The sequence below is a fragment of the Hoplias malabaricus genome, chromosome 11, assembly GCF_029633855.1.
Source record: "Hoplias malabaricus isolate fHopMal1 chromosome 11, fHopMal1.hap1, whole genome shotgun sequence".
Taxonomy (NCBI): Eukaryota; Metazoa; Chordata; class Actinopteri; order Characiformes; family Erythrinidae; genus Hoplias; species Hoplias malabaricus.
Genome location: NC_089810.1, coordinates 29,163,867 through 29,189,334, shown reverse-complemented (window position 1 = coordinate 29,189,334; position 25,468 = coordinate 29,163,867). Strand labels below are relative to the sequence as shown.

At 38.8% G+C, this 25,468-nt stretch overlaps 1 protein-coding gene across 1 annotated transcript; it reads left to right on the top strand.

Moving 5' to 3' along the window:
* The first annotated feature begins 19,964 nt into the window (after positions 1-19,964).
* Positions 19,965-23,219, top strand: LOC136709378 (extracellular calcium-sensing receptor-like). The gene is made up of 6 exons (XM_066684546.1): positions 19,965-20,176; positions 20,283-20,574; positions 20,791-21,582; positions 21,720-21,947; positions 22,031-22,154; positions 22,315-23,219. The coding sequence occupies exons 1-6, from the start codon at positions 19,965-19,967 to the stop codon at positions 23,217-23,219; spliced, it is 2,553 nt and encodes an 850-aa protein (XP_066540643.1).
* The last annotated feature ends 2,249 nt before the right edge of the window (positions 23,220-25,468 follow it).

Below are 25,468 nucleotides of genomic sequence, written 5' to 3'. Positions count from 1 at the left end.
CAAAGAAGTCACAGTCCCGCCTACAGGGTGTTGTTTTGGTTGGCCTGAGAGGTCAGTCCTAAAATACTGGGAACAAGAGCATCACCCAACGGTAGCTTGTTCGCCTGCTGGACACATTGGTGGATGAGGTTGCATTTGTATGAAGGGTTTTTGTGGCAATATTATATAATTAAATGAATAAATAATAAATAGTAAATAATAATAATAATAAATAATAATAATAAATAATTATTTAAAATGAGAATTAATTAAATGGTTCATTAAATAATTAAAATAAAAAATAAAAACTTAAATAATTTTATGTGATTTATTCAATTATATAAATGTGCATTTAAAATATTTTTTGAATTGTATTATTTATATCATTTAATTAAATATTTAACTGTTATATCAGTGGACGGTCCTAACTCCGATCTAGTCAGATTGAAAGGCTACATTGCGCAGTAAGGCTATACAGATCAGGTTCCTCCCCTGCAGCAGGGCCAGTTCTCATCATTCCTATGGCCGAAAAATGGGCCATATCCGGTAGCCTCATTTTAAATCTGGATCACCTCCAGCCTAGATCCACACACCAGAATTTCAGAACCGTTGGTCTTCTGGCCCAGATCTGCACGACAGCATTTCATATTTGTTTGTTCTCCAGCAGTTTTACTCTTTTAAAAATGAATTTAACTTAACCTACTTAATATAACTACATTATAACATGGTAATAACGAGATCTGCGCCATTTGTTTCACTAACAAATTAAGGACAGTTTTTATTAGACTTTAAAAGGTTTAAAAACTGTTTTTTTTTCTTTCATAGCACCAGAAACACCACTGCAGAACCCTAAGAAATAATTTATTCAATTAGGATACAGCTAACTGTAATGTTGTAAGTGTGACTGACTCACAATTGTAACATTGCCACACCTACATTTATATTTGCAAATGCCTTCTTGGATGTTTTTTTTCCCACATCAAATGAAAAATGTTTTCATTATAATTTTAGATCTCCCTGCAAATGCAGATATTCATGTGGTTTTGCCTTTTAAGAATCGCTAGGGAGAGTCTAGTACCTTTCACTACTTAACATGGCCAAGGACAGCCTACTAGTGTAGGAAAATAAATCTGAAAGGGCCAATCACCAATCTGCTCTTTTGGCATGATTTATAGGAGGAAGCACTCTTTATGATTCACATCGGACCAGTAGCATAGCAAGAAATGCAAGTAGTATATATCCTACACCTTCTGTCAAACACCTCTGTGAATGATTTATGACCCCTTGATTTATGACCCCTGATTTATGACCCAGGTGACAGGTCAGTACAGGATGTCCTTATATGGGCTTCCCCTCACACCTACACCCCACCCCTGACACCCTCACCCCCCAACATATTGGGGGTGTGTTGTGTTTGCATGTGTTATTTAAAATGACCCTGTGGATTTCTATGGCTAAACGCTTTTTAAAATGTCTACAGTGTGTGTAAATCAGTCTCTTTTAAGAGAATCTGCAGTTACACCAACTATTAGTTCTGAAACCAACTTTGCTTTTGCGCCAAGGAAGAAACGGCGTGGTAAAGCATTTGGTAGCAGCCCTCGCGAATATTTTAGGGATGTTAAAATTAACCTGTTTGATTCTCGGGCTTATGACGTTTGTGGGATGGTCAAAAGTGGATCAACGCCTTCCAGTGATGTCTGTTAAAAGAAACATAAGCCGACACTGAAACCACACGAAGTCAAGAAACGAACAACACGCAAGCCATCATGTTTGAGGACATTCTTCCAGCAGACTATCCCGACACCCGTGGACCTATGTGGTGTGGAAATTATCGACTGTCAGACATTGAATATACGCCGATTGACACGGGTCATGGGCTTGTAAACTACAGCTATGGTGAATCGACGGCGGTTGCCAAAGCGGTATCAGACAACAGTTTGTTGGGTCAATATGGTGATGATCTCAGTTGTGTGGACATTGCGAACCCGCATGTTTTTCGACAAGACCCGGTGGATGATTTGGCAACGTTGATGGCTAGACAACTGACAATCGCTGAAGCTCCTGAAGACAACGCTATATCTGCTCCGATTGATGTGGTGGACGGGCAAGTAAGCTCTACGGCGCTAAAACTGATAAAGTCCACTGTCGTTGTAATCCTACAACACATCATAAACAACAAGCTGAAGGAAACATGTCTTGGTTGTGAAGTGGATCACCCTAGTCAACTTCGACATTCGTGTCTGTTTGAACCTGATATCTTCTTTTTTGAAAAATACTATAAAGATATAACAAGGACATTGTTCACGCCTGCCTTAAAACAGGCCATAGCTGGGCTTCTAAAGTGTTTTGGAATAGAACTACCCCTTCTAAAAATTCAAGGATGTGTTGAAACAGTCGTCTGTGAATTACAATGCGAGCCGTACATTGTGGAAAAGCTGCAGGAACTAAGAGAAAGCCTGATTGATCAAACCTCTGAACGGTTTGTCAGCGATGCCGTTGACTGTTGGGAAGGTGATTCAAAGACTTGCAGAGCTGTTTAAGTGAAAATGGGGATAGTTTGCGGACACCAAAGTCTGTCAAAGCGTGTGCTGAAACACCGTGTGAACTGCGAATTGACACGTTTGTTGTATAAATGTATTGACGATAGTGTGGATGATTTTACACTCGTTAATAGTGTGTATGATGTCAATGTTAAACGTTTACAAAATTTCAAGAACCAAATGAATATTGTTAAATCAACATCGCATGATTGGTGTCATTTGACACAGTTATGTATAGATTCTGATGAAACAACCCTTGTGACTATTAGTAAATTACTGTCTCTCATGCCTAAGAGTGAAAATGTGGTAAAAATTGGTTATGTGCTTTGTCTATGTACATATATAATAGACATTTGTGTGATAAAACTTTCAACAAAGAAACCAATTGATGTTCGTAAAGTGATTGAAACATTTGTTGAATATCTAGTTGAGAAAAATGTAGATGTGTGTGCAAACTTTTTAGATTTCATCGATGCATTGTGAATAAAACAGTCAAACAAACAAATCTGGGGTCATTATTTTCAACAATGTCATCTATCGACACATCAAATCTTATGAGAACGGTATATTACACGCCGTCTAATTCTGGTTCATTAGGCGGTAAAAATCGTTTGAAACGGGGTGTTTTAGAGAATACAGGATTGTGTCTGTCTGATCAACAGGTTTCAGACTGGTTATCTGGAGAGGATGCATACACACTCCACAAACCCATACGACATAATTACAAAAGAAACCGGGTTATAGTATATGGCATTGACGCTCAATTCCAAGCTGATCTTGTTGATATGAGTGCGTATTCTAGGGAAAATGACGGATATAAATATATGTTGACATGTATTGACGTGTTCAGCAAATATGCGTGGGCTCGACTGTTAAAAAATAAGTCTGGTATAGAAGTCTCAAAGGCATTTGCGAACATATTAGAAGAAGGCAGAGTTCCTCAAAAGTTACAGACTGACAGGGGTAAAGAGTTTTTCAACAAACATTTTCAAAATTTAGTATCAAAAAACAAAATCACACATTTTGCTACAGGTAGTGAGCTAAAAGCCAGTGTCATAGAGCGGTTTAATAGAACGCTAAAAAGTCGTATGTGGCGTTATCTAACAGCTGTAAACTCCAAAAGGTACATTGATGTTTTACAAGATATTATGAGCGGTTACAATAATAGTTACCACCGTAGTATCAAAACCAAGCCAGCTGATGTGACGAAAGAAAACGAATCTAGCGTGTTTAAAACGCTGTATGGTGTGAGAAACAAATTAGACAAGAAAACCATATTTAAGTACAAGACTGGTGACGTTGTGCGTATTTCTAAAGTCAGGGGTCCGTTTACAAAGGGGTATGAGGAGAACTATACACAGGAGTTTTTCACTATATCAGACTGTATCCGACGACAACCACCCGTTTATAAATTGAAAGATTATGACGGTGACATTATACACGGCCGTTTCTATGAAGAAGAGTTGCAAAAAATACGCATGTCTACAGAAAAAGCATTCAAAGTTGAAAAAATTTTGGATAAAAAAAAACAGGGTAAAAAAACAATGGTTTTAGTGAAATGGTTAGGTTGGCCGTCAAAATTTAACAGCTGGGTTCCTGAAAATGATGTTGTGGACATACAAAGGCCTTAAAAGGTGTTGTACTTTGTGAACTAGTTCATTTACATCAAAGGACAAATATGGGGGACAATGGTTTTTGCGTCACACTGCCGAGCAATTCGTCTATGTCGGTATACCCCGATAATCAAATTTCTAATTATAGAACAAAACTAGCGAAACCAATCGATCTAAAAGGTGACTGGGAAGTAGGGGTGATAGAGTTTCAATACCCACGAACGTGGACAACCTTTTGTGAGATAGATGCCACATTTAGCGTCATTGATAAAAAATCGGGCAAAACAACACAAATAACACTACCTACAGGGTATTATAACCATATACCGGCATTAGTTGCTGAGATTAATATCCATCTAGCAGACCATTCAATAGGTCTTGTTTATGACCAAATAAGTCACAGGTTATTTATTAAGACGTTATCTGATATCGGTTTGATATTTAATGGTAAACTAGCCATCATCTTGGGTTTTAAACCGGGTGTGATACTAGAGTGTGTAGTTAAAACAAATGACCCGGATGTCGTACAGAAAGAGTACGCGCCACACCCTGTCGACATCTATGGTGGTTTCTACTCAATGTTTGTTTACACAGACATTGTTGATTACCAATTAATTGGTGACAGTTTTGTACCTCTGTTGAGATGTGTACATATATCAGGGAACAACCATGATATTGTCACAGTTAGATACAGTAAGCCACACTACGTGTCGACAACAAAATCACAGATAAACGATATCGCTATAGAAGTGAAAACCGATCAGAACCAGCACGTAAATTTTTCTTATGGGAAAGTGGTTGTAAAGCTACACTTTAGACCTGTAAAACAAGGAATTAGGTTTTGAAAATGGAATCTTTCAACAGACTGGCCATGGATCCTGAACGTTACGTTTCTTACTATCAAAGTCAGGCCGGAGGCCACATGCCCGGCTATACAGGTAGCCCAACAATGTATGGCGCGGGATTTGGTGGGATTTTTAGAAATTTATTCAGAATGGCTATACCGTTGTTCAAGAAGGGTTTTAATATAGCCAAACCACATCTAAAAACAGCTGCTAAAAACATTGTAAGCGATGTTGTCAGTAACGGTCTGACGCGTATGATGGCACACAATCAAGATGGGTCGGGTATGTTGGTGATGGCTCGAAAATCTGTGAAACGACCCCCTGGTAAGAGGCGTGGCCGTCCTGCTAAGAAAACCAAGCTTGAGATGAAAAAACACATAGTGTCAAAAAGAAAGCGTAAGGGGAAGCAGACAACAACATCGACCTGTAGGAAACCTGTTAAAACCATTTTCTGATCATGGCTCTACTTCATCGCATGTCTGAGGAGTGTATTAAATCAGAACTGGACTTGTTTACAGTACCTTTAACACAAACCGCTATTGAGAAAAACACTTATGTCGAAATTCCGCCGCTGTCAGCAATATCCGACACTGCCCCACTGGAGTTTTTCATAGCCGGCCATGGTGAAGATTATATGGATCTAAATAACACACTATTATACCTTCGTCTTAAAATCACAAAACCTGACGGAAGCGACATTGATGACGGAGCCGCTGTGGGGTTGATAAACTATCCTGGAGCTACAATATTTTCACAGGTCGACGTGTCCCTAGGAGACAGGCTGGTATCACAGAGTTCAAGTACCTACCCATACCGTAGCATGATAGAATGTCTCGCCAACTATGGTCGGGACACCCTGGAAACTGTCTTCTCTGCAGGCCTCTTTTATCTGGACACTGCAGGGCATATGGATGAAACAAACCCCGCAAGGAACAATCGCGGTTTGGCAAAGAGGGCCGCATTTACAAACGCTAGTAATGTGGTAGAACTGCTGACCCCGATTCATAGCGACATATTTTTTCAGGAGAAATTGATGCTTAACGGTGTTGATATAAAAATTCGCATGACACGTAATAAGGATGATTTCTGTCTAATGCGGCATGACGCGTTAGCATACAAAGTGAATATTCTCTCTGCATCGTTATTTGTCAAAAAAGTATCTGTGTCACCAGCTGTAAGGTTGGGTCATGCCCAGACATTGTTGTCAACAACGGCTAAATACCCCATTGACCGAGTGTGTCTAAAAAATTTTTCCATACCTGCTGGAACACGTGTTTCTAACCAAGAAAATTTGTTCTTGGGGACTCTACCTAAGTCTATGATAATAGCCATGGTTGATAATGATGCATTCACAGGCGCCTATAATAAAAACCCCTTCGCGTTTAAACATTACAACTTGGAGTTTCTTGCGGTCTATTTAGACGGCCAACAATTTCCAGCCAAACCACACCAACCCGATTTCCACACTGGTTCCGCCGTGCGCGAATTCTTCCAGTTAGCGCTTGCATCTGGAAGACATCTGAAAAACCAGGCATTGCCAATTGATAGGCAGGATTTCCTACAGGGCTACACTCTGTATGCGTTTAACCTCACACCTGATGAAGAATGCGGTCAACACGTGTCTTTGGTCAAATCAGGTAATATTAGACTGGAGGTCCGTTTCAGACAGCCGCTCCCGCATACTGTAAATTTGGTTGTGTATGCTGTTTTTGACAGCATCATTGAAATCTCTAACCGAAGACAAGTTTTAGTGGATTATTACTAATGAATACGTTGGAGCTGTCTGCTGTAATGGACAAAGTGGCTGTTAACACACATTTTCTCGGTGTGTTAGCATGTGACCAATTACCAACAAATGGTATATGGAAATTACCTGTGACGGCTATTGTCAATACACACTCATCTGATCTTCCTGGCGAACACTGGCTTGCTATCTACATAAGTGAAGACCGTGTCGGGTGTTTTTTTGACAGTTTTGGAAATGCACCTACCTATGACAAGTTCCCTAAAATTATTAGTGATTTCCTTAAAACAACATGCACGACTTTGAGGTATTCTACCAGACAAGTTCAAGATTTTACATCAACCACATGCGGTCAACATTGTGTGTTTTTTCTATACCACATGGTTAGACTGTGTAATTATGAAGAAGTGATGTCAAAATATGGTTTTAATTTAACTAAAAATGACAATATGGTTTCAACCTTTGTGAAACATTTGTATCCGTGTGTTTGTAAGAACAGGTCGTTTATTTGTATACAACATGTTCAAAAAGGAGAGATGTTTATTGTATAACCCTGTGTAGTGTAAAGCTGACGAATAAAAACACTGATTTTCAAAAAGATTTTCAACTCTGGTTCGTTTATTTACAAATATACATGTAACAATAATAAAACAACAAATGACAGTTTTTCAAACATTGTGAAAAATATTCAAAACAATCAAGTAAACAAAACAATCACACATCAGATAAAATAAAAATAAAATATATAACAGTTAGAAGTTTAACCAAACACTTCTGTCTAAAACGGGGGAGAGAAATCTGGGGTGTTCAACACTCTTAACAGACGATTGCAAAGTGTCTTTCACTGGTGTAGCATAATCAGCAGACTTTTTATTTTTTAACAAATTAATTTTTTGTCTGACAAACTTATTTGGTATGGTAGAAAGAGGTATGTTTAAAACAGCAAAAGCCTCTAGAAACTCGCTCCACCCCCGAGGTCTACGATCATCGCTAACACGGTGTGCGGTGGTGATGCTTTTCACCAAGTCCAGAATATGTGACCCTGGGATCGTACGTCCATTTAAGACAAATTCTCCTAATTCATTCCAGGAAGACACATCTTTTGATTTAGACATTGTATCTAAAACATACTGAACATTCTGTCTGCTTCGCGAAGATACATTTCTAAGAACATCATCGGTTATGGAATGTTTGTTACCAGTCTGATCGACAACATTTATTTCCTTATTAACAGTATCCGCAGGCGGCAATGACAATGTTAAAGTATTGGTCTCCATATCACCATGTTTAGCGATGGTTAAATATCTCTGTAACACGGATGTATAAAGTTTGGCCTTCTCGTGGGGGTCGAGATCCCTCCTGGCCAAAATATCTCTGATCGACACGTCCAAATCATTTTCTACAATTTGTCTGACAGCGCCCCGACTGTTATCACTCTTTAACTTATCCAACTGGTGCTGAGGTACCAAAAATAATTTTTCAGCGTACTCCATGTCTTCAGTTTATCTCCCTGCTATCAAGCTTGCTATAAATGGTAAAGCAACGCTTAACAATGGTAAAAGAAAGCCGCCTTTCTGATTAATTATTTTCTTTTTCCGTGAAACACCAACCTTTTTATTTGCGATAAATTTAATTTCAGACTTCTTCTTCTTTAACTCACGATATTGTGTTGATGTGAGAGGCACGGTGCCATTAAGAACATTAAGGGCAACCTCGCACAGAGTTAAGATAAGTTCATTAGACGCCGTTTGTAAAATAACACGTCTCTGTGCTGGTGTGGCTTTAAATAAAAGTTTAAGAAGCGGCAGGTTTCTATATAGTCTGTCCGACATACTGATCTATCTGCGTATTTTCGGAATGTAAACAACAGGCGTGTTTGAAAGCAGATCTGTTCTGAGACGAAAATTTTCAGGAGTCTTAGCTTTATAATCAATTAAAAGGTGACCGAAGGGCTTGCTAACAGCGTTTTGAAAACATTCCATGAAAAATTTGGTGTTGCCGGGGTACATCTGTCTACCTAATACACAAACCTGATTGTTGTCTCTAGGATTTTTAAATAATATGAGATAGTTTGTGTTCAAACTAATTGTCCTACTAGACTTTCCTTGAAAAAACAAATTTTGCATTAAGTAAATGGCACTTAAATTTCTGTGATGTACATACTGTGTAAACACCTTTTCCACTTCGGCATTATTGCTGGCATCTTTCATAACATCATCAATTATTAACAAATTATTTCTGTTAAGCGGTAAAAGTGTGTCGTCACATAGCGACGTTGGTATCCCTTGAACAAAAATAATATTTCTTATCTTTAACATTTCATCATAAAGGGGTTGCCAGCAGTCATAAATGTATACTATATTTTCTATTTTATTTGAAATCAACTCATCAGAACGCTCAATCAACTGTTTTACAAAAAAAGTTTTTCCGGAATTTGATGGTCCGCTTATTACACACGAAAATGGGTGTTGTAATCTAAAATCAAACCCGTCAACATCTATCACACCTCGACCGTCTTTAGTACCCATAAGGAAGTGTTGAAAAATCAGGCAACAGGACACGTTTGTTGTACACAACTTTAAACCGCTTCACTACTGATTTGTTTTTCAGCGTGAGGTTCTTTTTATTTCTCACAATGCCGTCAGCGCGAGCAAGTATGTGTCGGCTAGTATCGCGATTTGTCACATAATTATCAACAAGGTCAATAAGTGTGTCGAGTCTAATAACTTTTGAGTTTTCAGAATTTAGCGTAATGCCCTTTGCTTTCATGCATGTTTTACCGCCAGCTGTAAGATAACCGTACGTCTTAGGACCTCCCGAGCAGAACTCTGTAATGTAATCACCACCACCAATCTCGTCTGTCAAATCGCCTAAATAAGGCCCCAGAGGGGGTTCCCAATCACCTTCACGAGAAACAAAAATAACACTGTCAGTGTCGCTATACAACAACCTGTCTCCCAATTTATCCATTAGATTATACAATTCTAAACGAGCGTGAGCTGTTGTAAATGCGCCGAGGAATACATTAATATCGCGTGTTGGACAGCTGTCTCCAGCCGAATAGCACCACTGAATCAATGCTGCGGTGTCGGACACAAATGAAAAGTGTTTAACCTCATAGCCGTCACCAAAGATGTGTTGTGAAAACTGTTCAGGGTCCGTTAACACTTCAGACACGGGCAGGTTTTCCCTCATTGAAAAACGCCCCCACAAACTGTTTAACAACAATTTGTTAATAGAACGACGCGCCTGGTTAAGGCATATCTTGTCAGGATTCAGTTGGATATTTTCCTTTTCAAAATAATCCCTGATGTATTCGGCCCTCTCTTCCTCTGTGACAGCATGTGCTGGATAACCACTGGCCTCCTGCTTGTACTGTAAAAACGTCTTTACATACTCGCAGAACAACGTCTCTGAACTGTCTGGGAAATGCCAAACTTCGTGGATTTTTGCAACTACATACCCTTTCTCAACAGCCTTCACTAGTTCAATACTGACCCATGACCCCGTTATAGATCTCTCTTCATCACTATGCATACACGAACGCAACTGGTTTTCGTGCCCGGCACATGTGCGGCACAGCGGGAACATTAACTTTCCATTACAACGATATGGTAAAACAGGGTGGAGGAGTTTTCTTGGCGGATATACTGTTGCCTTGACTAGACCATAGTAATCCTCAAGAGGTTGAAAGTCTTTGAAAAATATTTGGGGGTGCCCTACCGGGTATTTCTTCCGGGCCTGGCAGAATGGGTACAAGCTAGTGAAGTCCAAATATCTAATCTTCTCACCCTCCTTTGCTTTGTAATACAAATTATACGCATTTGTTCGACCACCAAAAAGTGCGTCTCTTGGTTTGAGCCTTTCAGGAGCTGTGTAATTAGAAATGAACGTGGCAACATCCAAATCATCCCTCTTAGCAGATGCCCACTGACATTCCCACATCACTTCAACTTCTAGACCATATGCACGAACAAGCGTCTCCACCTTGGTATCAAACCGCATTCGCAAATCACCATACAAGACCTTTGACATAGGATGGCACTGGTTCGGGTTGTAACGACATTCATGACCATGATGCATGCAACCATTAAATTCTAAAGCTTTTCGCACACCATCTTTTTCATAATAACCATCCACATAATATGCGCCAAACTTCATTTCCCCGTGAGTTAAAGCGTGGTGCACATCAACATCTCTTACATGCTTAACATACTCAAGCCATTCAATAGAGACGTTAGAGAATGTCTTGTGCTGGTTAATGTATGCGTTGTTGTGTGTCAGCGCCAGCGTGTCTTTTGGTAGAAAATGTGTTTTGTATACTGCCATACAACATGATGCTAATGTCGTATAATTAAACGGGTCTAGCTTTGTGCACTGAATGAATTCTTCGCGATACTTGATACATGCTTCGCGCAGTAAAACAACGTCGTTCCTGCCGTAAACATACAACTCCTTTTGGAAGTCAAAAACACCGTTTGAGACTGTGTCGTACCATTCGTCAAACTCTTTTTTGTCTTTGTCGTTCATAGTGTCATAACCATAAAAACCCTTTTCAGGGTATGGCCCCACATAGTTCTCATTTTGTTTTAAATTGAATTTGTGTGGGAAATGTCCTTTCTCGGAGCATGTTAGATTTAAGGCTGATGTTGTTTTAGCCAAACGCATTGGAATGAATGAATATGAGTCTATGTAACGTTGTTTGTATGTTTCATCATACATGGAGATCAGTCTACACCCCATCATGGTGATTTTGACAGCGACACCCACACTAGAAAAATATTCCAATAATAGAAAATTGTCAAAACCGGCCGCATTGTGTGCTAACCATGTGTACCCTTGATATTTGAGCTGTCTAAACTTTCTCATAAGCCTTTCTATGCAGTCAGACCCTTCTGCAGTGAATTCTGTACCATCATATGTAATAGCGCAGACAAAATTAGCTTCATGCTTTCCATTTTCAAAGCGTGTCTCAAAGTCGAAAAAGATGTAGGAATTACTGGGTTCTTTTATTTTGATCGGCTGTATGTAACATTCATGTGTGGTGTCCGATATTAAATCTTCACCACAATGAACACAACGACCCGACATACACTTGTGGGGTTTTGGTTTTATTAAACTTACGTGATAACGATGGCCACATTTTTTGCAATACTTAGTTAGATTGCATGAGGATGCTATCACCCCTGTAATAGACTGTTGTTTTTGTTTCTTATGCTGCTCATAGCAATAGACAGACTTGCAGTAACGCGAACAGTCATCACAATATTTCACACGCCTGGGGTGTTTGTGACACATCGCATCTTGACACACATCGCAACTATATTTACAGCTATGATCTCTGGCGTTAGTGTAGCCCGTATAACAAAACGTGCAAACATGCGGCACCCCCATGAACGCTTTCAAATTTTTTACCAAATAATAATGACCGTCATGGAGGTACAGAAACGCAGTCTTGGTATGTGGTTTGTCTTTGGTTTGGTACTTTTCTAATTTACCCGAACGACTCTTGTGGAACACAACTATTTTAATACCATACTTATATTCAAAACGACCAATATCATTAAAACCTACTCTATGGTCACGTGTGTAGCCAATGTTTATCTGTATCTGTTCGGCTATAGGTTCTAACGTGTTATGTGGTACATGCGGATTCAGAAAAAGAGCAATGCAGATTGCAAAACACAGATTGTTTGAGATGTTTGTTGGGCAGAAAAGATTCAGTCTGTTCCTTTTGATCACCTGATCGTGTGCTAGGTCACGCACCTTACGACGAACACCACCATTTTTACCCACGACTATCGAGACAGTCAGCGCCAAACTCTCATCCGTTTTAATACTGTTGTTGCTCTGCATAACCCTTTCAATAGCGTCTGAAAATCTGTCTACACTGTAACCATCCCTTGAAGACAACACCGTGTTTACATCAGATGTTAAACTACTACCTCTTAGGGTGATGTCGACAACACCGCCATCACCAGCCAAGACCCTGGAGAATGACACAATTTCTGACAACACATCATGTATATAGGACGTGTATGAAGCTATGTCTGTGGATGGCGCATCATGTAAATTCAGCATCCGGTGAAGCACAACGCTGTTAAACCGATTCCTAGACACTATGGTATAATCGTCTACAACACCACCATTTCTCACCAATTCTGCTATATTACCGTCAGATAAACCAAAGTTAGGAGCTGTTGGGTCAAATGCTGAATGTCTAGGTGTTGTCACAGCACTACCTGTTTGTTCATTGTTTATGTGTTGTGTATTATTTTGAATATCATTTTCTAGGTCTGCTATAGCCATGTCGCATTCTTCGATAAGACAGTGTAGTTTTTCACATGGAGACAACCGCCCCCAAGCATCATATGTTGCGTCATCACATGCAAAATCTGTTGATTGTTCGCCACTACTATCATATCTACAACGCTTAACCGGTTGTGTATGTGATGTTTGACTAGTGTTTGTCAACCATTCGTCCAGTGTAATTTGTGATAAGCCATGTGCGTTACTGTTATCGCTGTCTTGTATGTCTACGTCTTGTTGGTTGCTAAGCGATTCAATACCCATATCATATTCGTCCATAAGACAAAGCATTTTTTCACTCGGAGACAACTGTTTCCACGCTTCATATATTGGGTCATCACGCGCAAAATCTGTAGATGCCATGACTGTTTAGACCTATTTGGTTTTCGATACACAAATTGTTGGTTTTTAAATGTCAATGGTTTAAAATAATGCTATTACTTTTGAATGTACGTTAATGATTTGATTTATTTAACACATACTTGAAAAAAAAAACAAAAAAAACCACAGTATATTATTAACACAATAATAATAATAATAACAATTATAATATTAACTATTATTATCTACAAGACGGCCCTGCAACAGGGATCCGTGTTGATTTTTTTAACTGCAAAAGTCTGTTTAATTTATACAACAATTCTAACGCTGTTTCACTGTGCGCAACCTGTTTCTTACACAAACCATGAATATCCTTAACTAAATTGGCATTAGCTGTTTGTTCTTTACACAAGGCTTCAATACGTTCAACCTGTTTCTGAATAATATTGTCACGCCTGCGGTTTAAAGCAGCCTGCCTACGCTGTTCAATAGAGATTTTAGCGATCTCCTGTGACATCTGTCTCATCAACGTTATTAGCTCAACAGGGTTGTTAGCACAATTACAACCCCCCACCTGGTTTTGTTGTTGTTGTTGTTGTTGTTGTTGTTGTTGTTCGTGATCTTGATTGAATTTTATTTCATCCGTAACAGAGTCCCCAGGTTCGATCAGAGCATCATTTAACACATCATTCGGCACAACAGCAGCACCGTTGTCCTCCTTTACTGTAAAGCTGTTATCATTCCATGTTTTAAATAACTCATCAGACCATCCAGCGGCGCACAGACCAGGATCAACACAGTCCTCATACACCGACAGATCGAAAATGTCCAAATCTATGAACAGATCAAATAATGAAACACTCGTTAACACACAAACCTCATGTTATAAATAATACAAATAATATTTAATTGTGTTTTTATTACCGTTTGTTTTGTGGATATCGTCCAATCTAAGACGTTTACCACTACTTGAGCGCGATGTTTGAGCACCACCAGATCCAAAACTACCACGTTTTCCTTGTGGAACAGGCACCCTGATGTCCCTTGGGATGCTTTGATTGGATCGGGTAGGACTGCTTGTTAAACACGGCGTAAATGTTTGCGGCGCTTGGTCGTTGTTGGCGTACGTAGCATCCAATGGTTCAACAACGGCAGAGGTGCCGGGAACAACTTCAAACCCTGGCGGTGTTAAGAGATTTGTTTCTTCAACCAAACGTGTCAACCCTACTACAGAGAACATATAAATTACACACTATTGCGACACACAATCAAAATATAACACCATGAGTTATAAGATGTATCAGACAACCTACCAAGAGGATTTAAATACCCCGTAGCATCCACAGTTTCTGAAGAAATGAAAAAATAATCTCATGAATAACAACTAAAATCAAAAAAGACACATAAAATAATAAAGAGCAGAGTCATACCTTCACAAAGTTGTGATAAACCTTCAATGCTCCTAATGGCACGGATGGTTTCTAACTCAGATGTACCTAGACAAGATAAACCCTGTTAAGTGGGTAAGAAAATATTATATCACCGAAATTCTGACAAAAAATTAGGTAGAAATCTGTAGTTTAAACACTTACCGAAAATGTAGGACTCCATTGCGACTTCCAAATAGTGTCGGTATAGGCTTTCTCACAAACACAGGATTCAAGCTAACTATATATACATGGGGGGCTGTGGGTGTGTCAGGGGTGTGGTGTGGGTGTGAGGGGAAACCCGTATAAGGGCATCCTGTACTGACCTGTCAGTCATAAGCCCGAGAATCAAACAGGTTAATTTTAACATCCCTAAAATATTCGCGAGGGCTGCTACCAAATGCTTTACCACGCCGTTTCTTCCTTGGCGCAAAAGCAACGTTGGTTTCAGAACTAATAGTTGGTGTAACTGCAGATTCTCTTAAAAGAGACTGATTTACACACACTGTAGACATTTTAAAAAGCGTTTAGCCATAGAAATCCACAGGGTCATTTTAAATAACACATGCAAACACAACACACCCCCAATATGTTGGGGGGTGAGGGTGTCAGGGGTGGGGTGTAGGTGTGAGGGGAAGCCCATATAAGGACATCCTGTACTGACCTGTCACCTGGGTCATAAATCAGGGGTCATAAATCAAGGGGTCATAAATCATTCACAGAGGTGTTTGACAGAAGGTGTAGGATATATACTACTAATGCATATATGTGGATATAAAGAGAGCCATTCTGAATGCAGCCAGCAGAATCCTGACAGTGAGGCTAGATTAACACACTGAAAGTATATGTTGGCGGAGCGTCTGTGGTGGAGACTAACATTGATGTAAAGTTCTCAGTGACTCAGTGAAATTTAAATTTCAGTTATGTTAAAACCAAACACACCATTGTTTTTCTTATGAAATTCCCAATAAATTTGATGTGTCACTTGACCCTCTTCCCATTGAAAAAACAAAAAACAAAAGTTGGATCCAAAATGGCTGACTTCAAAATGGCCACCATGGTCACCACTCATCTTGAAAAGTTTTCCCCCTCCCATATACTAATGTACCACAAACAGGAAGTTAATATCACCAACCATTCCCATTTTATTAAGGTGTATCCATATAAATCGCCCACCCTGTTCAACACAGAGTGTTGGCTGTGGTGGTACTCAGTGCTTGAAGCTGTACACTGTCTCAAACCCATAATTTTGAATGTTTTAATTGTTTTTCATGGTGAATCTTTTTTTCCTTTGGTGCATTTTACAATCTCTTACTTTTATTTGTTTTAGCATTCCAGAAATGTACATGCTGAATCAAATGTGCAAAAAAGTATATATATATATATATATATAAAAAAAGTAATATATAGCGCTAAACGATTTATTATTAAATACTTTATCTTTGCCCTCATACAAGGATTTAGGCTGTGCAAATCTATTAAAATATCCAACCTACTGTTTTAGGCAGTTTGTCGTGTGACTTGTAATTTGTAATCATCTGTCAAGGTATGCACTCTGGGAGGCAGAGGTAAACACAGGGAGGATACTTTTAATTAATGAAAAGGACATAAAGGAACAAAAGAATACTACAAATAGAAAACAAGTAATCAACATACAGAAAAACTTAAAGACAAAACACTAAACGGTAACCTGAACAGACCAACATAGAAAGACCCAGAAAACTAAATAGAAAGCTAAAGCTAAACCTAATCACATAACTAATGCTAAACCTAAACACAGAGCTAATGCTAAACCTAAACACAGAGCTAATGCTAACCCTAAAACACAGAGGTAATGCTAAACCTAAATCACAGAGCTAATGCTAAACCTAAATCACAGAGCTAATGCTAAACCTAAATCACAGAGCTAATGCTAAATGACATACATAGATACATAGACAGAGATACTTAAAAACCTACACAGAGATACAAAGAAACAGAGGGACCAGGAATGACAGCGATACAGAGACACAGAGGGATACATGGAATGCAAATCATGGAATGCAAATGTTGACCAACACTGAGATTCAAGACAGGGCTTATAACTAAGAGGACAATACAAAACACCTGGGAACAACAATCACAAGCAGAGACACTGATGAGGACGTGGAGCTAAGATGGGACTAGGGCAGAGATATGAACAATGATAAACAGAGCCATGTGCTAAGTAAGCACATGGTGGAAACAGCAGACAGGCAGGGCCAGGGCATGACATCAGCATTAAATATTTGTATAATATTCCCAATTTTGTAATAAATCATCAGCACTGCCGCTGTGTTGCCTTGGGGCAGAGACAGTACAGAGTAGTAGTACGGGTCAGAGAGGCAAATTTGCGTGTAATATTTGCGGACACAATCCCTATGTGACCGCGATGTTATATGTCCCTGCTAGCACTAGCTTGCAAACCACTGCGGACACAGAATGACACAACTATAGTAACTTAAATGTGATACTGACGCAGCCATTATTTATTGCAATCGACTTGCATGGTCTTCTAAATCAAATCAAATCAAATCAAATTTATTTATATAGCGCTTTTCACAACTGATGTTGTCATAAAGAAGCTTCACAGAATTCCAGTAAGACAAAGATTTGACATGAAATGTAAAAAAACAAAATGTAAAACCCTCAAGTAAGCAAGCCAGGGGCGACAGTGGCAAGGAAAAACTCCCCCAGCTGAGGAAGAAACCTTGGGAGGAACCAAGGCTCACAAGGGGTGACCCATCCTCCTCTGGTCAATCTACTGGTAATAATGGTTAGTAGTCCATGAGAACTTCAGTGTAGGGGCAGCTTCAAGGCACTTGGTGGTTGCTGGAGCATGGGCAGCTGATCTGAAGCGTGGAGGAGGATATCAACAGTCATCCATCAGTGTCCAGACAGACAGGTGGGCAGTTGTTTACTCGGAAAGATGTAAAGGGATGGAATTAATTTTGAACAGTTTGGTGTTTGTAAAGTAGAAAATATGAAAATTTCCAGAGTGTGGCTAATGACTCCGGCAGATCTGACTATGACAGCTTTAACTAAAAGGAGAGAACCAGGAGAACACACAGACACGGGAGCATCCTGAAACACTGGCATCCCTCAGCTCCACCGTCAACAAACCTGAGTGATCGCGTGAAGCGGCGGGACGACAGCACCAGCGTCTCAGTTTACTGTAATTCCCTGTGTCCATGGACCCCCCGGATCTGCCGCCTTTATCTATGGGGGAGCATTAGCTACCAAAAGATAAACTAAACAAATGAGTTTTTAGCCTAGATTTGAAGATTGCCACTGTGTCTGAGTCCCGAACATTTTCTGGAAGATCATTCCAGAGTTTGGGGGCTTTATAAGAAAAGGCTCTTCCCCCAGCTGAGGCCTTCTGAATTCTGGGAACAATTAAAAATCCAGAATTCTGTGATCTGAGTAAACGTGGAGGCTCATAATAGGAAATTGTATCTTGAAGGTATTCAGGAGCAAGCCCATGTAGAGCTTTATATGTTAATAACAGAATTTTGTAGTTAATGTGGAATTTAACAGGCAGCCAATCAAGTGATGATAGAACTGGGCTAATATGTTCAAATTTTCTAGTTTTAGTGAGGACCCTGGCTGCAGCATTTTGAACTTGTTGAAGTTTTCTTAAATTGCTGCTGGTGCATCCTGACAGTAGTGCGTTACAGTAGTCAAGCCTTGAAGTAATAAATGCATGTACTAATGTTTCTGCGTCCTGCAGGGATAAGGCATTTCTAATCTTAGCAATATTGCGAAGATGTAAAAAAGCTGTCCTAGTGATACTGCTTACATTCTACATTTTAAAAATAATTTTTTTATTTGAAACTTCGACTTTACACATATTTGCAATGTAAATTTAAACAAATGTATTTATTTTCAGATAAAATTGTGATATATCTATGAAAACCAAAAACATGTATTTATGAATGTAATTATTTGTACAAATTGCAGACTGTAAGACACAGATTAGGATGTATTCATGTGTGAATAGTGAAACATATCTGTGAATTGTGTTTAATTTGTGGATTAACATTTACACATTTGTAAAGTATTTTGAGACTAATCTCTCTCCATAGTTCTCCCCGTGTCCGGGTGCTCCGGTTTCCTCCCACGGTCCAAAACCACATGTTGGCAAGTGGACTGGCTACTCAAAACTGTCCATAGGTGTAAATGTGTGAGTGTGTGTAGCTATATGAAGACTGGTGCCCCTTCCAGCCTGTGCTCCTGCCTTGCGCCCAGTGAATCCGGGTTGGCTCTGGCCCCACCGTGGCCCTGAACTGGATAAGTCATTACAAGCAATGAATCGATGAACAAATGAATGTGTGCGATGAACAGCACTGCCTGGCCACATAGTGAAGTCAGTAAAGTAATCCAATACAACCATTAACTAAGTTATTGTCCTTAGTCAGGACATTTTATTTAAAATAGATGTTCACATACATTTAGCCAATGGCTTTGACTGCTTAACCCATGTTCAAAATTTTGTAATATACAACATTGGGTGCTGATGGATATGACCATTTATCATTATTATCCAGTATACTAAAATCACAGTAATTTAGAGTTATTTGTGTAGAAAATGGGGATAATATGTGTGCACCTGGAAGGTTTAGTGTGGAAATATTTATGTGGGAAGTCTTGTTCTGGTTTATTTCTTTGTATAGTAATCCTGAGGTAGAAAAGACAAGGAAAAGGAAAATATAAATCTTGATTATTAATTCTGAATATCTGTTTCTGTTCTATGTAATGTTTTATTGTGAAATGACTGCAGTGTAGAATAAAAAATGTGTCACTTTCACAAAATCTTATAATAATTGTGTAACATGCTCTTTAAGATATGATATTTTAGTAGGCTACAAATATATGGAAAATACACAAAAAAGCAAATACACCTTTATTTATTTATTTTTGAAATAGAGCAAAAAGAAACAGGACATCTCCAAGCAGAAAAATACAGCTCCTCAGAAATCAATGTAAGACACTAAGGCCTCCTACTTTGAAAGTCACACCTCCTCTGACCTCGACCCACCAGTGTAATCTTACCGCAGAGGATTTGCACTTTGTATAAATATCACAAACACTTCCTATCCAAGCATCTAAAATATTAGACCAGGCAATCACATGTAATTATTATCTGCTTTCAATACTTGAATTGGTGAATGGAGTCTCTTTTTACTATTCTGCATGTGATAATGGCAATCATGAATTTTTCTGGAGCTAATGAGACATGTACCCTTCAAGGAGAGTCTGCATACCCACAACTTTTTAAGGAGGGTGATATTATAGTTGGAGGGATTTTCCCCTTTCATAGTGCTTGGGAGAGCCCAGACTTGTCCTATTTGGACAAACCACACCTACTGAAATGTTGGAGGTAAGCTGTAGAAGAAAGGAAGCATTTTATAGATTTTTATGGACTGTATTGTATTATTGTACTATTACATGAACTGTATTTTTTTCTACATATTTTTTTCTCTCAGTCTTGACTTCAGAGCATTCCAGTATTCACAGTCCTTGATATTTGCAATAGAGGAGATCAACAACAGCTCCTTGTTACTGCCTGGCGTCTCACTGGGCTACACAATCTATGACACCTGCAGTTCTATATTGATGGGTATTAAAGTGGCCATGGCACTTATTAATGGAAATGAGCAGACAGACTTCAGTAAGAGCTGCTCAAAGCCAGCCCAGGTGCAAGCTATAATGGGTGAGACATACTCATCAGCATCCATGGCTGTTGCAAAGAGTGTTGGACCATTCAGCATTCCCATTGTAAGAATAACATTTTTAAAATAATCATAACTATGACAATTTTATTATTGTATATTACATATAATATTAATATATCTATAACTATGACAACGTTTTTAATTTTATAAGAATCTTCAAAATACCATTATGATTTACTTTAACATAATGTGGCTTTATCACAGTGAATCAAAAAGGATGGACATAATAACTGAGACCACTATGTGAATATGTTTTTAGATCAGCCACTATTCCACCTGCACCTGTCTAAGTGACAAACAAAAATACCCATCATTTCTTCGTACTATCCCCAGTGATTACTACCAGAGCAGAGCACTGGCAGAAATGGTAAAATACTTTGGATGGACTTGGATAGGTGCAATAAGAAGAGATGATGATTATGGTAACAGTGGGATGGCTGCATTCACTGAAGTTGCAGAACAGTTGGGAATATGTCTAGAATACTCCCTTCCATTTTATAAAACCTACTCACAAGAAAAAATTTTGAGAATAATTCAGGAGATCAAAAGCTCCACTTCACGAGTGATAGTGGGATTTCTCGATGACTGGGACCTGGAAGTTTTGCTGCCCATGTTTTCTGAACACAATGTCACTGGATACCAGTGGGTGGGAACTGAAGCCTGGATCTCTGATCCAGTATTGGTCGCACAAGATGAGCATAACATACTGCAAGGAGCCATAGGGTTATCTATCCCCCAAAATACAGTGACAGGTCTGAAGGACTTCATAATGGATATATATCCACTGAAAAAAGCAGGTAGTGCCATTTTTACAGAATTTTGGGAGGCTCTCTTTACGTGTAAATACAAAACACAAAATGACACTGAAGACGTGCAAGTGTGCACAGGTAAAGAGAAACTGTCTGACATAAAAAACACATTCACTGACATGTCCCAGATGCCTATTTTTGCCAATGTGTATAAAGGTGTATATGCTGTTGCTCACACCCTACACAACGTCCTTGGCTGCACACAGACATGTCCAACAAAGAAGCAGCCTGATCCTCTCACTGTAAGTTTAAGCAAAGCTTACATATACATCTACAATTTGTACAAACAGTAAATATGCTGGTCTTTTTGGAGCATGTTTACAGTGTTTACAGAATGATACAATATTTTTACAAACTTAATGTACTTTCATTTCATCAGTTTCTAGAGCACCTCAAAAGAGTACATTTTAAAACCAAAGACGGTGAAGAGGTTTATTTTGATAATAACGGCGATCCTGCTGCAAAGTATGAGATAATAAACTGGCAGACAAGTCGGGAACAAAAACATGAATTTGTCACTGTTGGATTTTATGACTCCACATTCCCTGCTCAAAATCGATTAACAATAAACATGGCCTCTTTCGTGTGGGCACAAAATAGCAATCAGGTGAGTAAACGGGAAGAAGGTGAATCTTCACAAGCTTTGTCTTAAAAACATTTATTTGGAATTAATTATTATCCTTAATGCAGGTGCCGGTGTCTGTGTGCAGTGAGAGCTGTCCTCCAGGCACCAGGAAAGCTGTACAGAAAGGAAAGCCTGCCTGCTGCTTTGACTGTATACCGTGTGCTGAAGGAGAAATTAGTAATGTGACAGGTATCAGATATAAGAATTCAAAAAGAAACATGAATTCATTCTTATTACTGCCTCCACACAATAAATCTAAAAGATCTATGTTAATGTGGCTATTAATTATCGCTAACTTCTTGTTTTGTTCTTTTTTATTTGTTTTGTTTCATGCTTCACTTTCTGTCAGATTCCATTAAGTGTGAACAATGCGATGAAGACTACTGGTCAAATCCACACAGAGATGAATGTGTAAAGAAGGAAATTGAATATCTCTCTTATGAAGAAACCATGGGAATTTTGCTGATGTCTGTTTCCATTATTGGTGCTTTCATGACAGTAATAATAGCAATCATATTTTTTATACATAAATATACACCAATAGTCAAAGCCAACAACTCAGAGCTGAGCTTCCTGCTGCTCTTCTCACTGGGTCTGTGTTTCCTCTGTTCACTTACTTTCATTGGTCAGCCCTCTGGATGGTCCTGTGTACTGCGTCACACAGTGTTTGGAATCACCTTCGTCCTCTGCATCTCCTGTGTTCTGGGGAAAACTATAGTGGTGTTAATGGCCTTCAGGGCTACACTTCCAGGCAGTAATGTCATGAAGTGGTTTGGGCCTCCACAGCAGAGACTCAGTGTCCTTGCCTTCACTCTCATACAGGTTGTAATTTGTATTTTTTGGTTAATAATGTCCCCTCCTTTCCCCTTCAAAAACCTAAAGCGTTACAAAGAAAAGATCATTCTAGAATGTCATTTAGGTTCAGCAGTAGGATTCTGGGCTGTACTGGGTTATATAGGACTCTTGGCACTTTTGTGCTTTGTTTTGGCTTTTCTGGCTCGGAAGCTGCCTGATAATTTTAATGAAGCCAAGTTCATCACATTCAGTATGCTCATATTCTGTGCTGTTTGGATTACCTTCATTCCAGCGTATGTCAGCTCTCCTGGAAAGTTCACTGTAGCTGTGGAGATATTTGCCATTTTGGCCTCAAGCTTTGGTTTGCTATTCTGCATCTTTTTTCCAAAGTGTTACATAATCATATTGAGACCAGAAAAGAACACTAAAAAGCAAATTATGGGAAAAATAATTGTTTAGCTGAAAACAAAATATCAAACTCAACAAATATTCAGATTCTTTCATATGAATCAGCTTTCATTAAAATCTGTGTAAAAATACCCTTATTGTATTTCATTACTAAAGAAAGATTTTTTTAAAGAATGTAAAGAAAAATATCCCTCATCTTGTTTAACAATAAGCTTTATTCTCAACAAACATAAACCATTTTTAAGAAAATCTGTTTTATTTGACCTAATAACAGGTCACTTTATCGAAGAGGTACACTTCATATAATTTGTTGTTTGTATCCTCTATATTGTAATCACAAGACCATGTGGTTTAATATTTTAGCAGACCATTCTTAACCCAGCAGTGATACTGAGATGTAAAACAAATAATGACAAAATAAACACATAAGAGTCGTAGCTAGATAAATGCACAAAAGAATAGCATAATACAATATTTTTGGCATTTGAGCCTTTGCATCCAAGATCCATATATCAGCCATTTCCAACACTGCTTCTTTGTCCAGTTGGCAAAATAAATTATTTTTCAGTGTGATGGTGTATTGAAATAAGAAAACATAGACTAATAACTAGAGGATCAGACACAGAAGTGCTGCTGGAGTTTTTAAAACCCTCAGTGACACTGCTGGACTGAGAATAGTCCACCGAGTCCTGTGTGCATTGATGAAGGACTAGGCCAACACAAACTGTGCAGCAATGAATAAGCTACTCTCTCTGATTTTACATCTACAAGGTAGACTAACAAGACAGGTGTGTCTAACAGAGTGGACACTGCTTAAAAACTCCAGCGTTATGGTTGTGTCTGATCCGCTTGTACCAGCACAACACAAATTAACAAATCACCACTACATCAGTGTCACTGCAGCACTGTGAAAGATCCATCACCCAAATCATACCTGCTTTGTGGGGGTCCTGAACAATAGATTCTAACTGCAGACATGGAGTCCCTGCCATGCGGTCCTTCACAGGCAACACATTCACACATTCACTCACACACTCACACCTAGGGACAGGTTTGAGTAGCCAATGCACCTACCAGTGGATATAATAGTGCCACTATTATTGGTGGGCACCCAAGAATAAATTGAACTATGAATTGGGAGCACCACAAACACCAACTTTATAGATTTCTCAATATAGCCCAGCTGACCAAATGACACTCAACAGCACCACTCCATACCTTTATTTATTTATTTATTTTGCATGTTTTTTAATTTGTTCTGGACACTTAAAATATTAATCACATTTTTTATTTAAATGGTACATTTTGGGAAAAATCTGGGAAAATTAAATATCACAGAAGACATCAGTTATAACAAAATAACTAAAACACTCAATAACCTAACCCCTAACCATAACTACTGGGATAATGTTTATTGCAGATCCTTCAGTCCACAAGGCAATATTCCAGAATTTTTTTTTACTTGTAAAACAAGTTTAAGTTCCAGAATTATTTTTTTCTTAAACATCACATATTTTTAATTTATGCCTAGCCTCTTTCTAAAGGGAAGGTCTTAAATGGCTGATTTTATCTGAGGTGAGTGTGGATTACAATGCCTTGTGACTGCCTGGATGCTCATGAGAAAATTTTGGTAGGCAAAGTTTGGTAGACAACTTGTAGAAAAACTAACCCAAGATGGGGACTCAAGTGCCCCAGTTACCCCCCACAGTCTAAAAACACACATTGGTAGGTGGATTTGCAATTTTAAAAAAAGTGTTCATAGGTGTGAGTGAATGTGTGTATGAGTGTCACTCTGTGAAGGACTGGCTCCCCCTCCACAGTGTTTTCCTGCCTCAGTTTCAGTTAAATTTCAGTTAAATCTCAGGATAGTTTCCCATACAGGGATTAAGCCTAGTCATGTACTATATCCTCCTTTCAGTGGAAACTCACAATTCAAAATTGTATATAGTCCAAAACTAGGATTAATCCCTATACAGGAAACCACATTTTATTGATGGTTTTGCAGTGTCCCAACATTTTTATAAACAGACTGTGTGTGTGTGTGAGTTTCTGCTTGTTGTGTTTTATTTTTATTTTTTTGTTTACTTCACAAAACAGCCACTAAGCTAAGTTGCATTAAAACACTGAGGCTTTCTTTCAGGCCACACCTCCTTAGACTGAGGTCAGCCAGTGTAATCTGACATCAAAGATTCTGTCTTTCTAAATATATAAATACCAGAGTTTCCTCCTGTAAAACAAGAAGAAAAAATAAGACCTAGAACACTGTCAGTTTTTGTATGTGCTGAAATTAGCTTAGATGA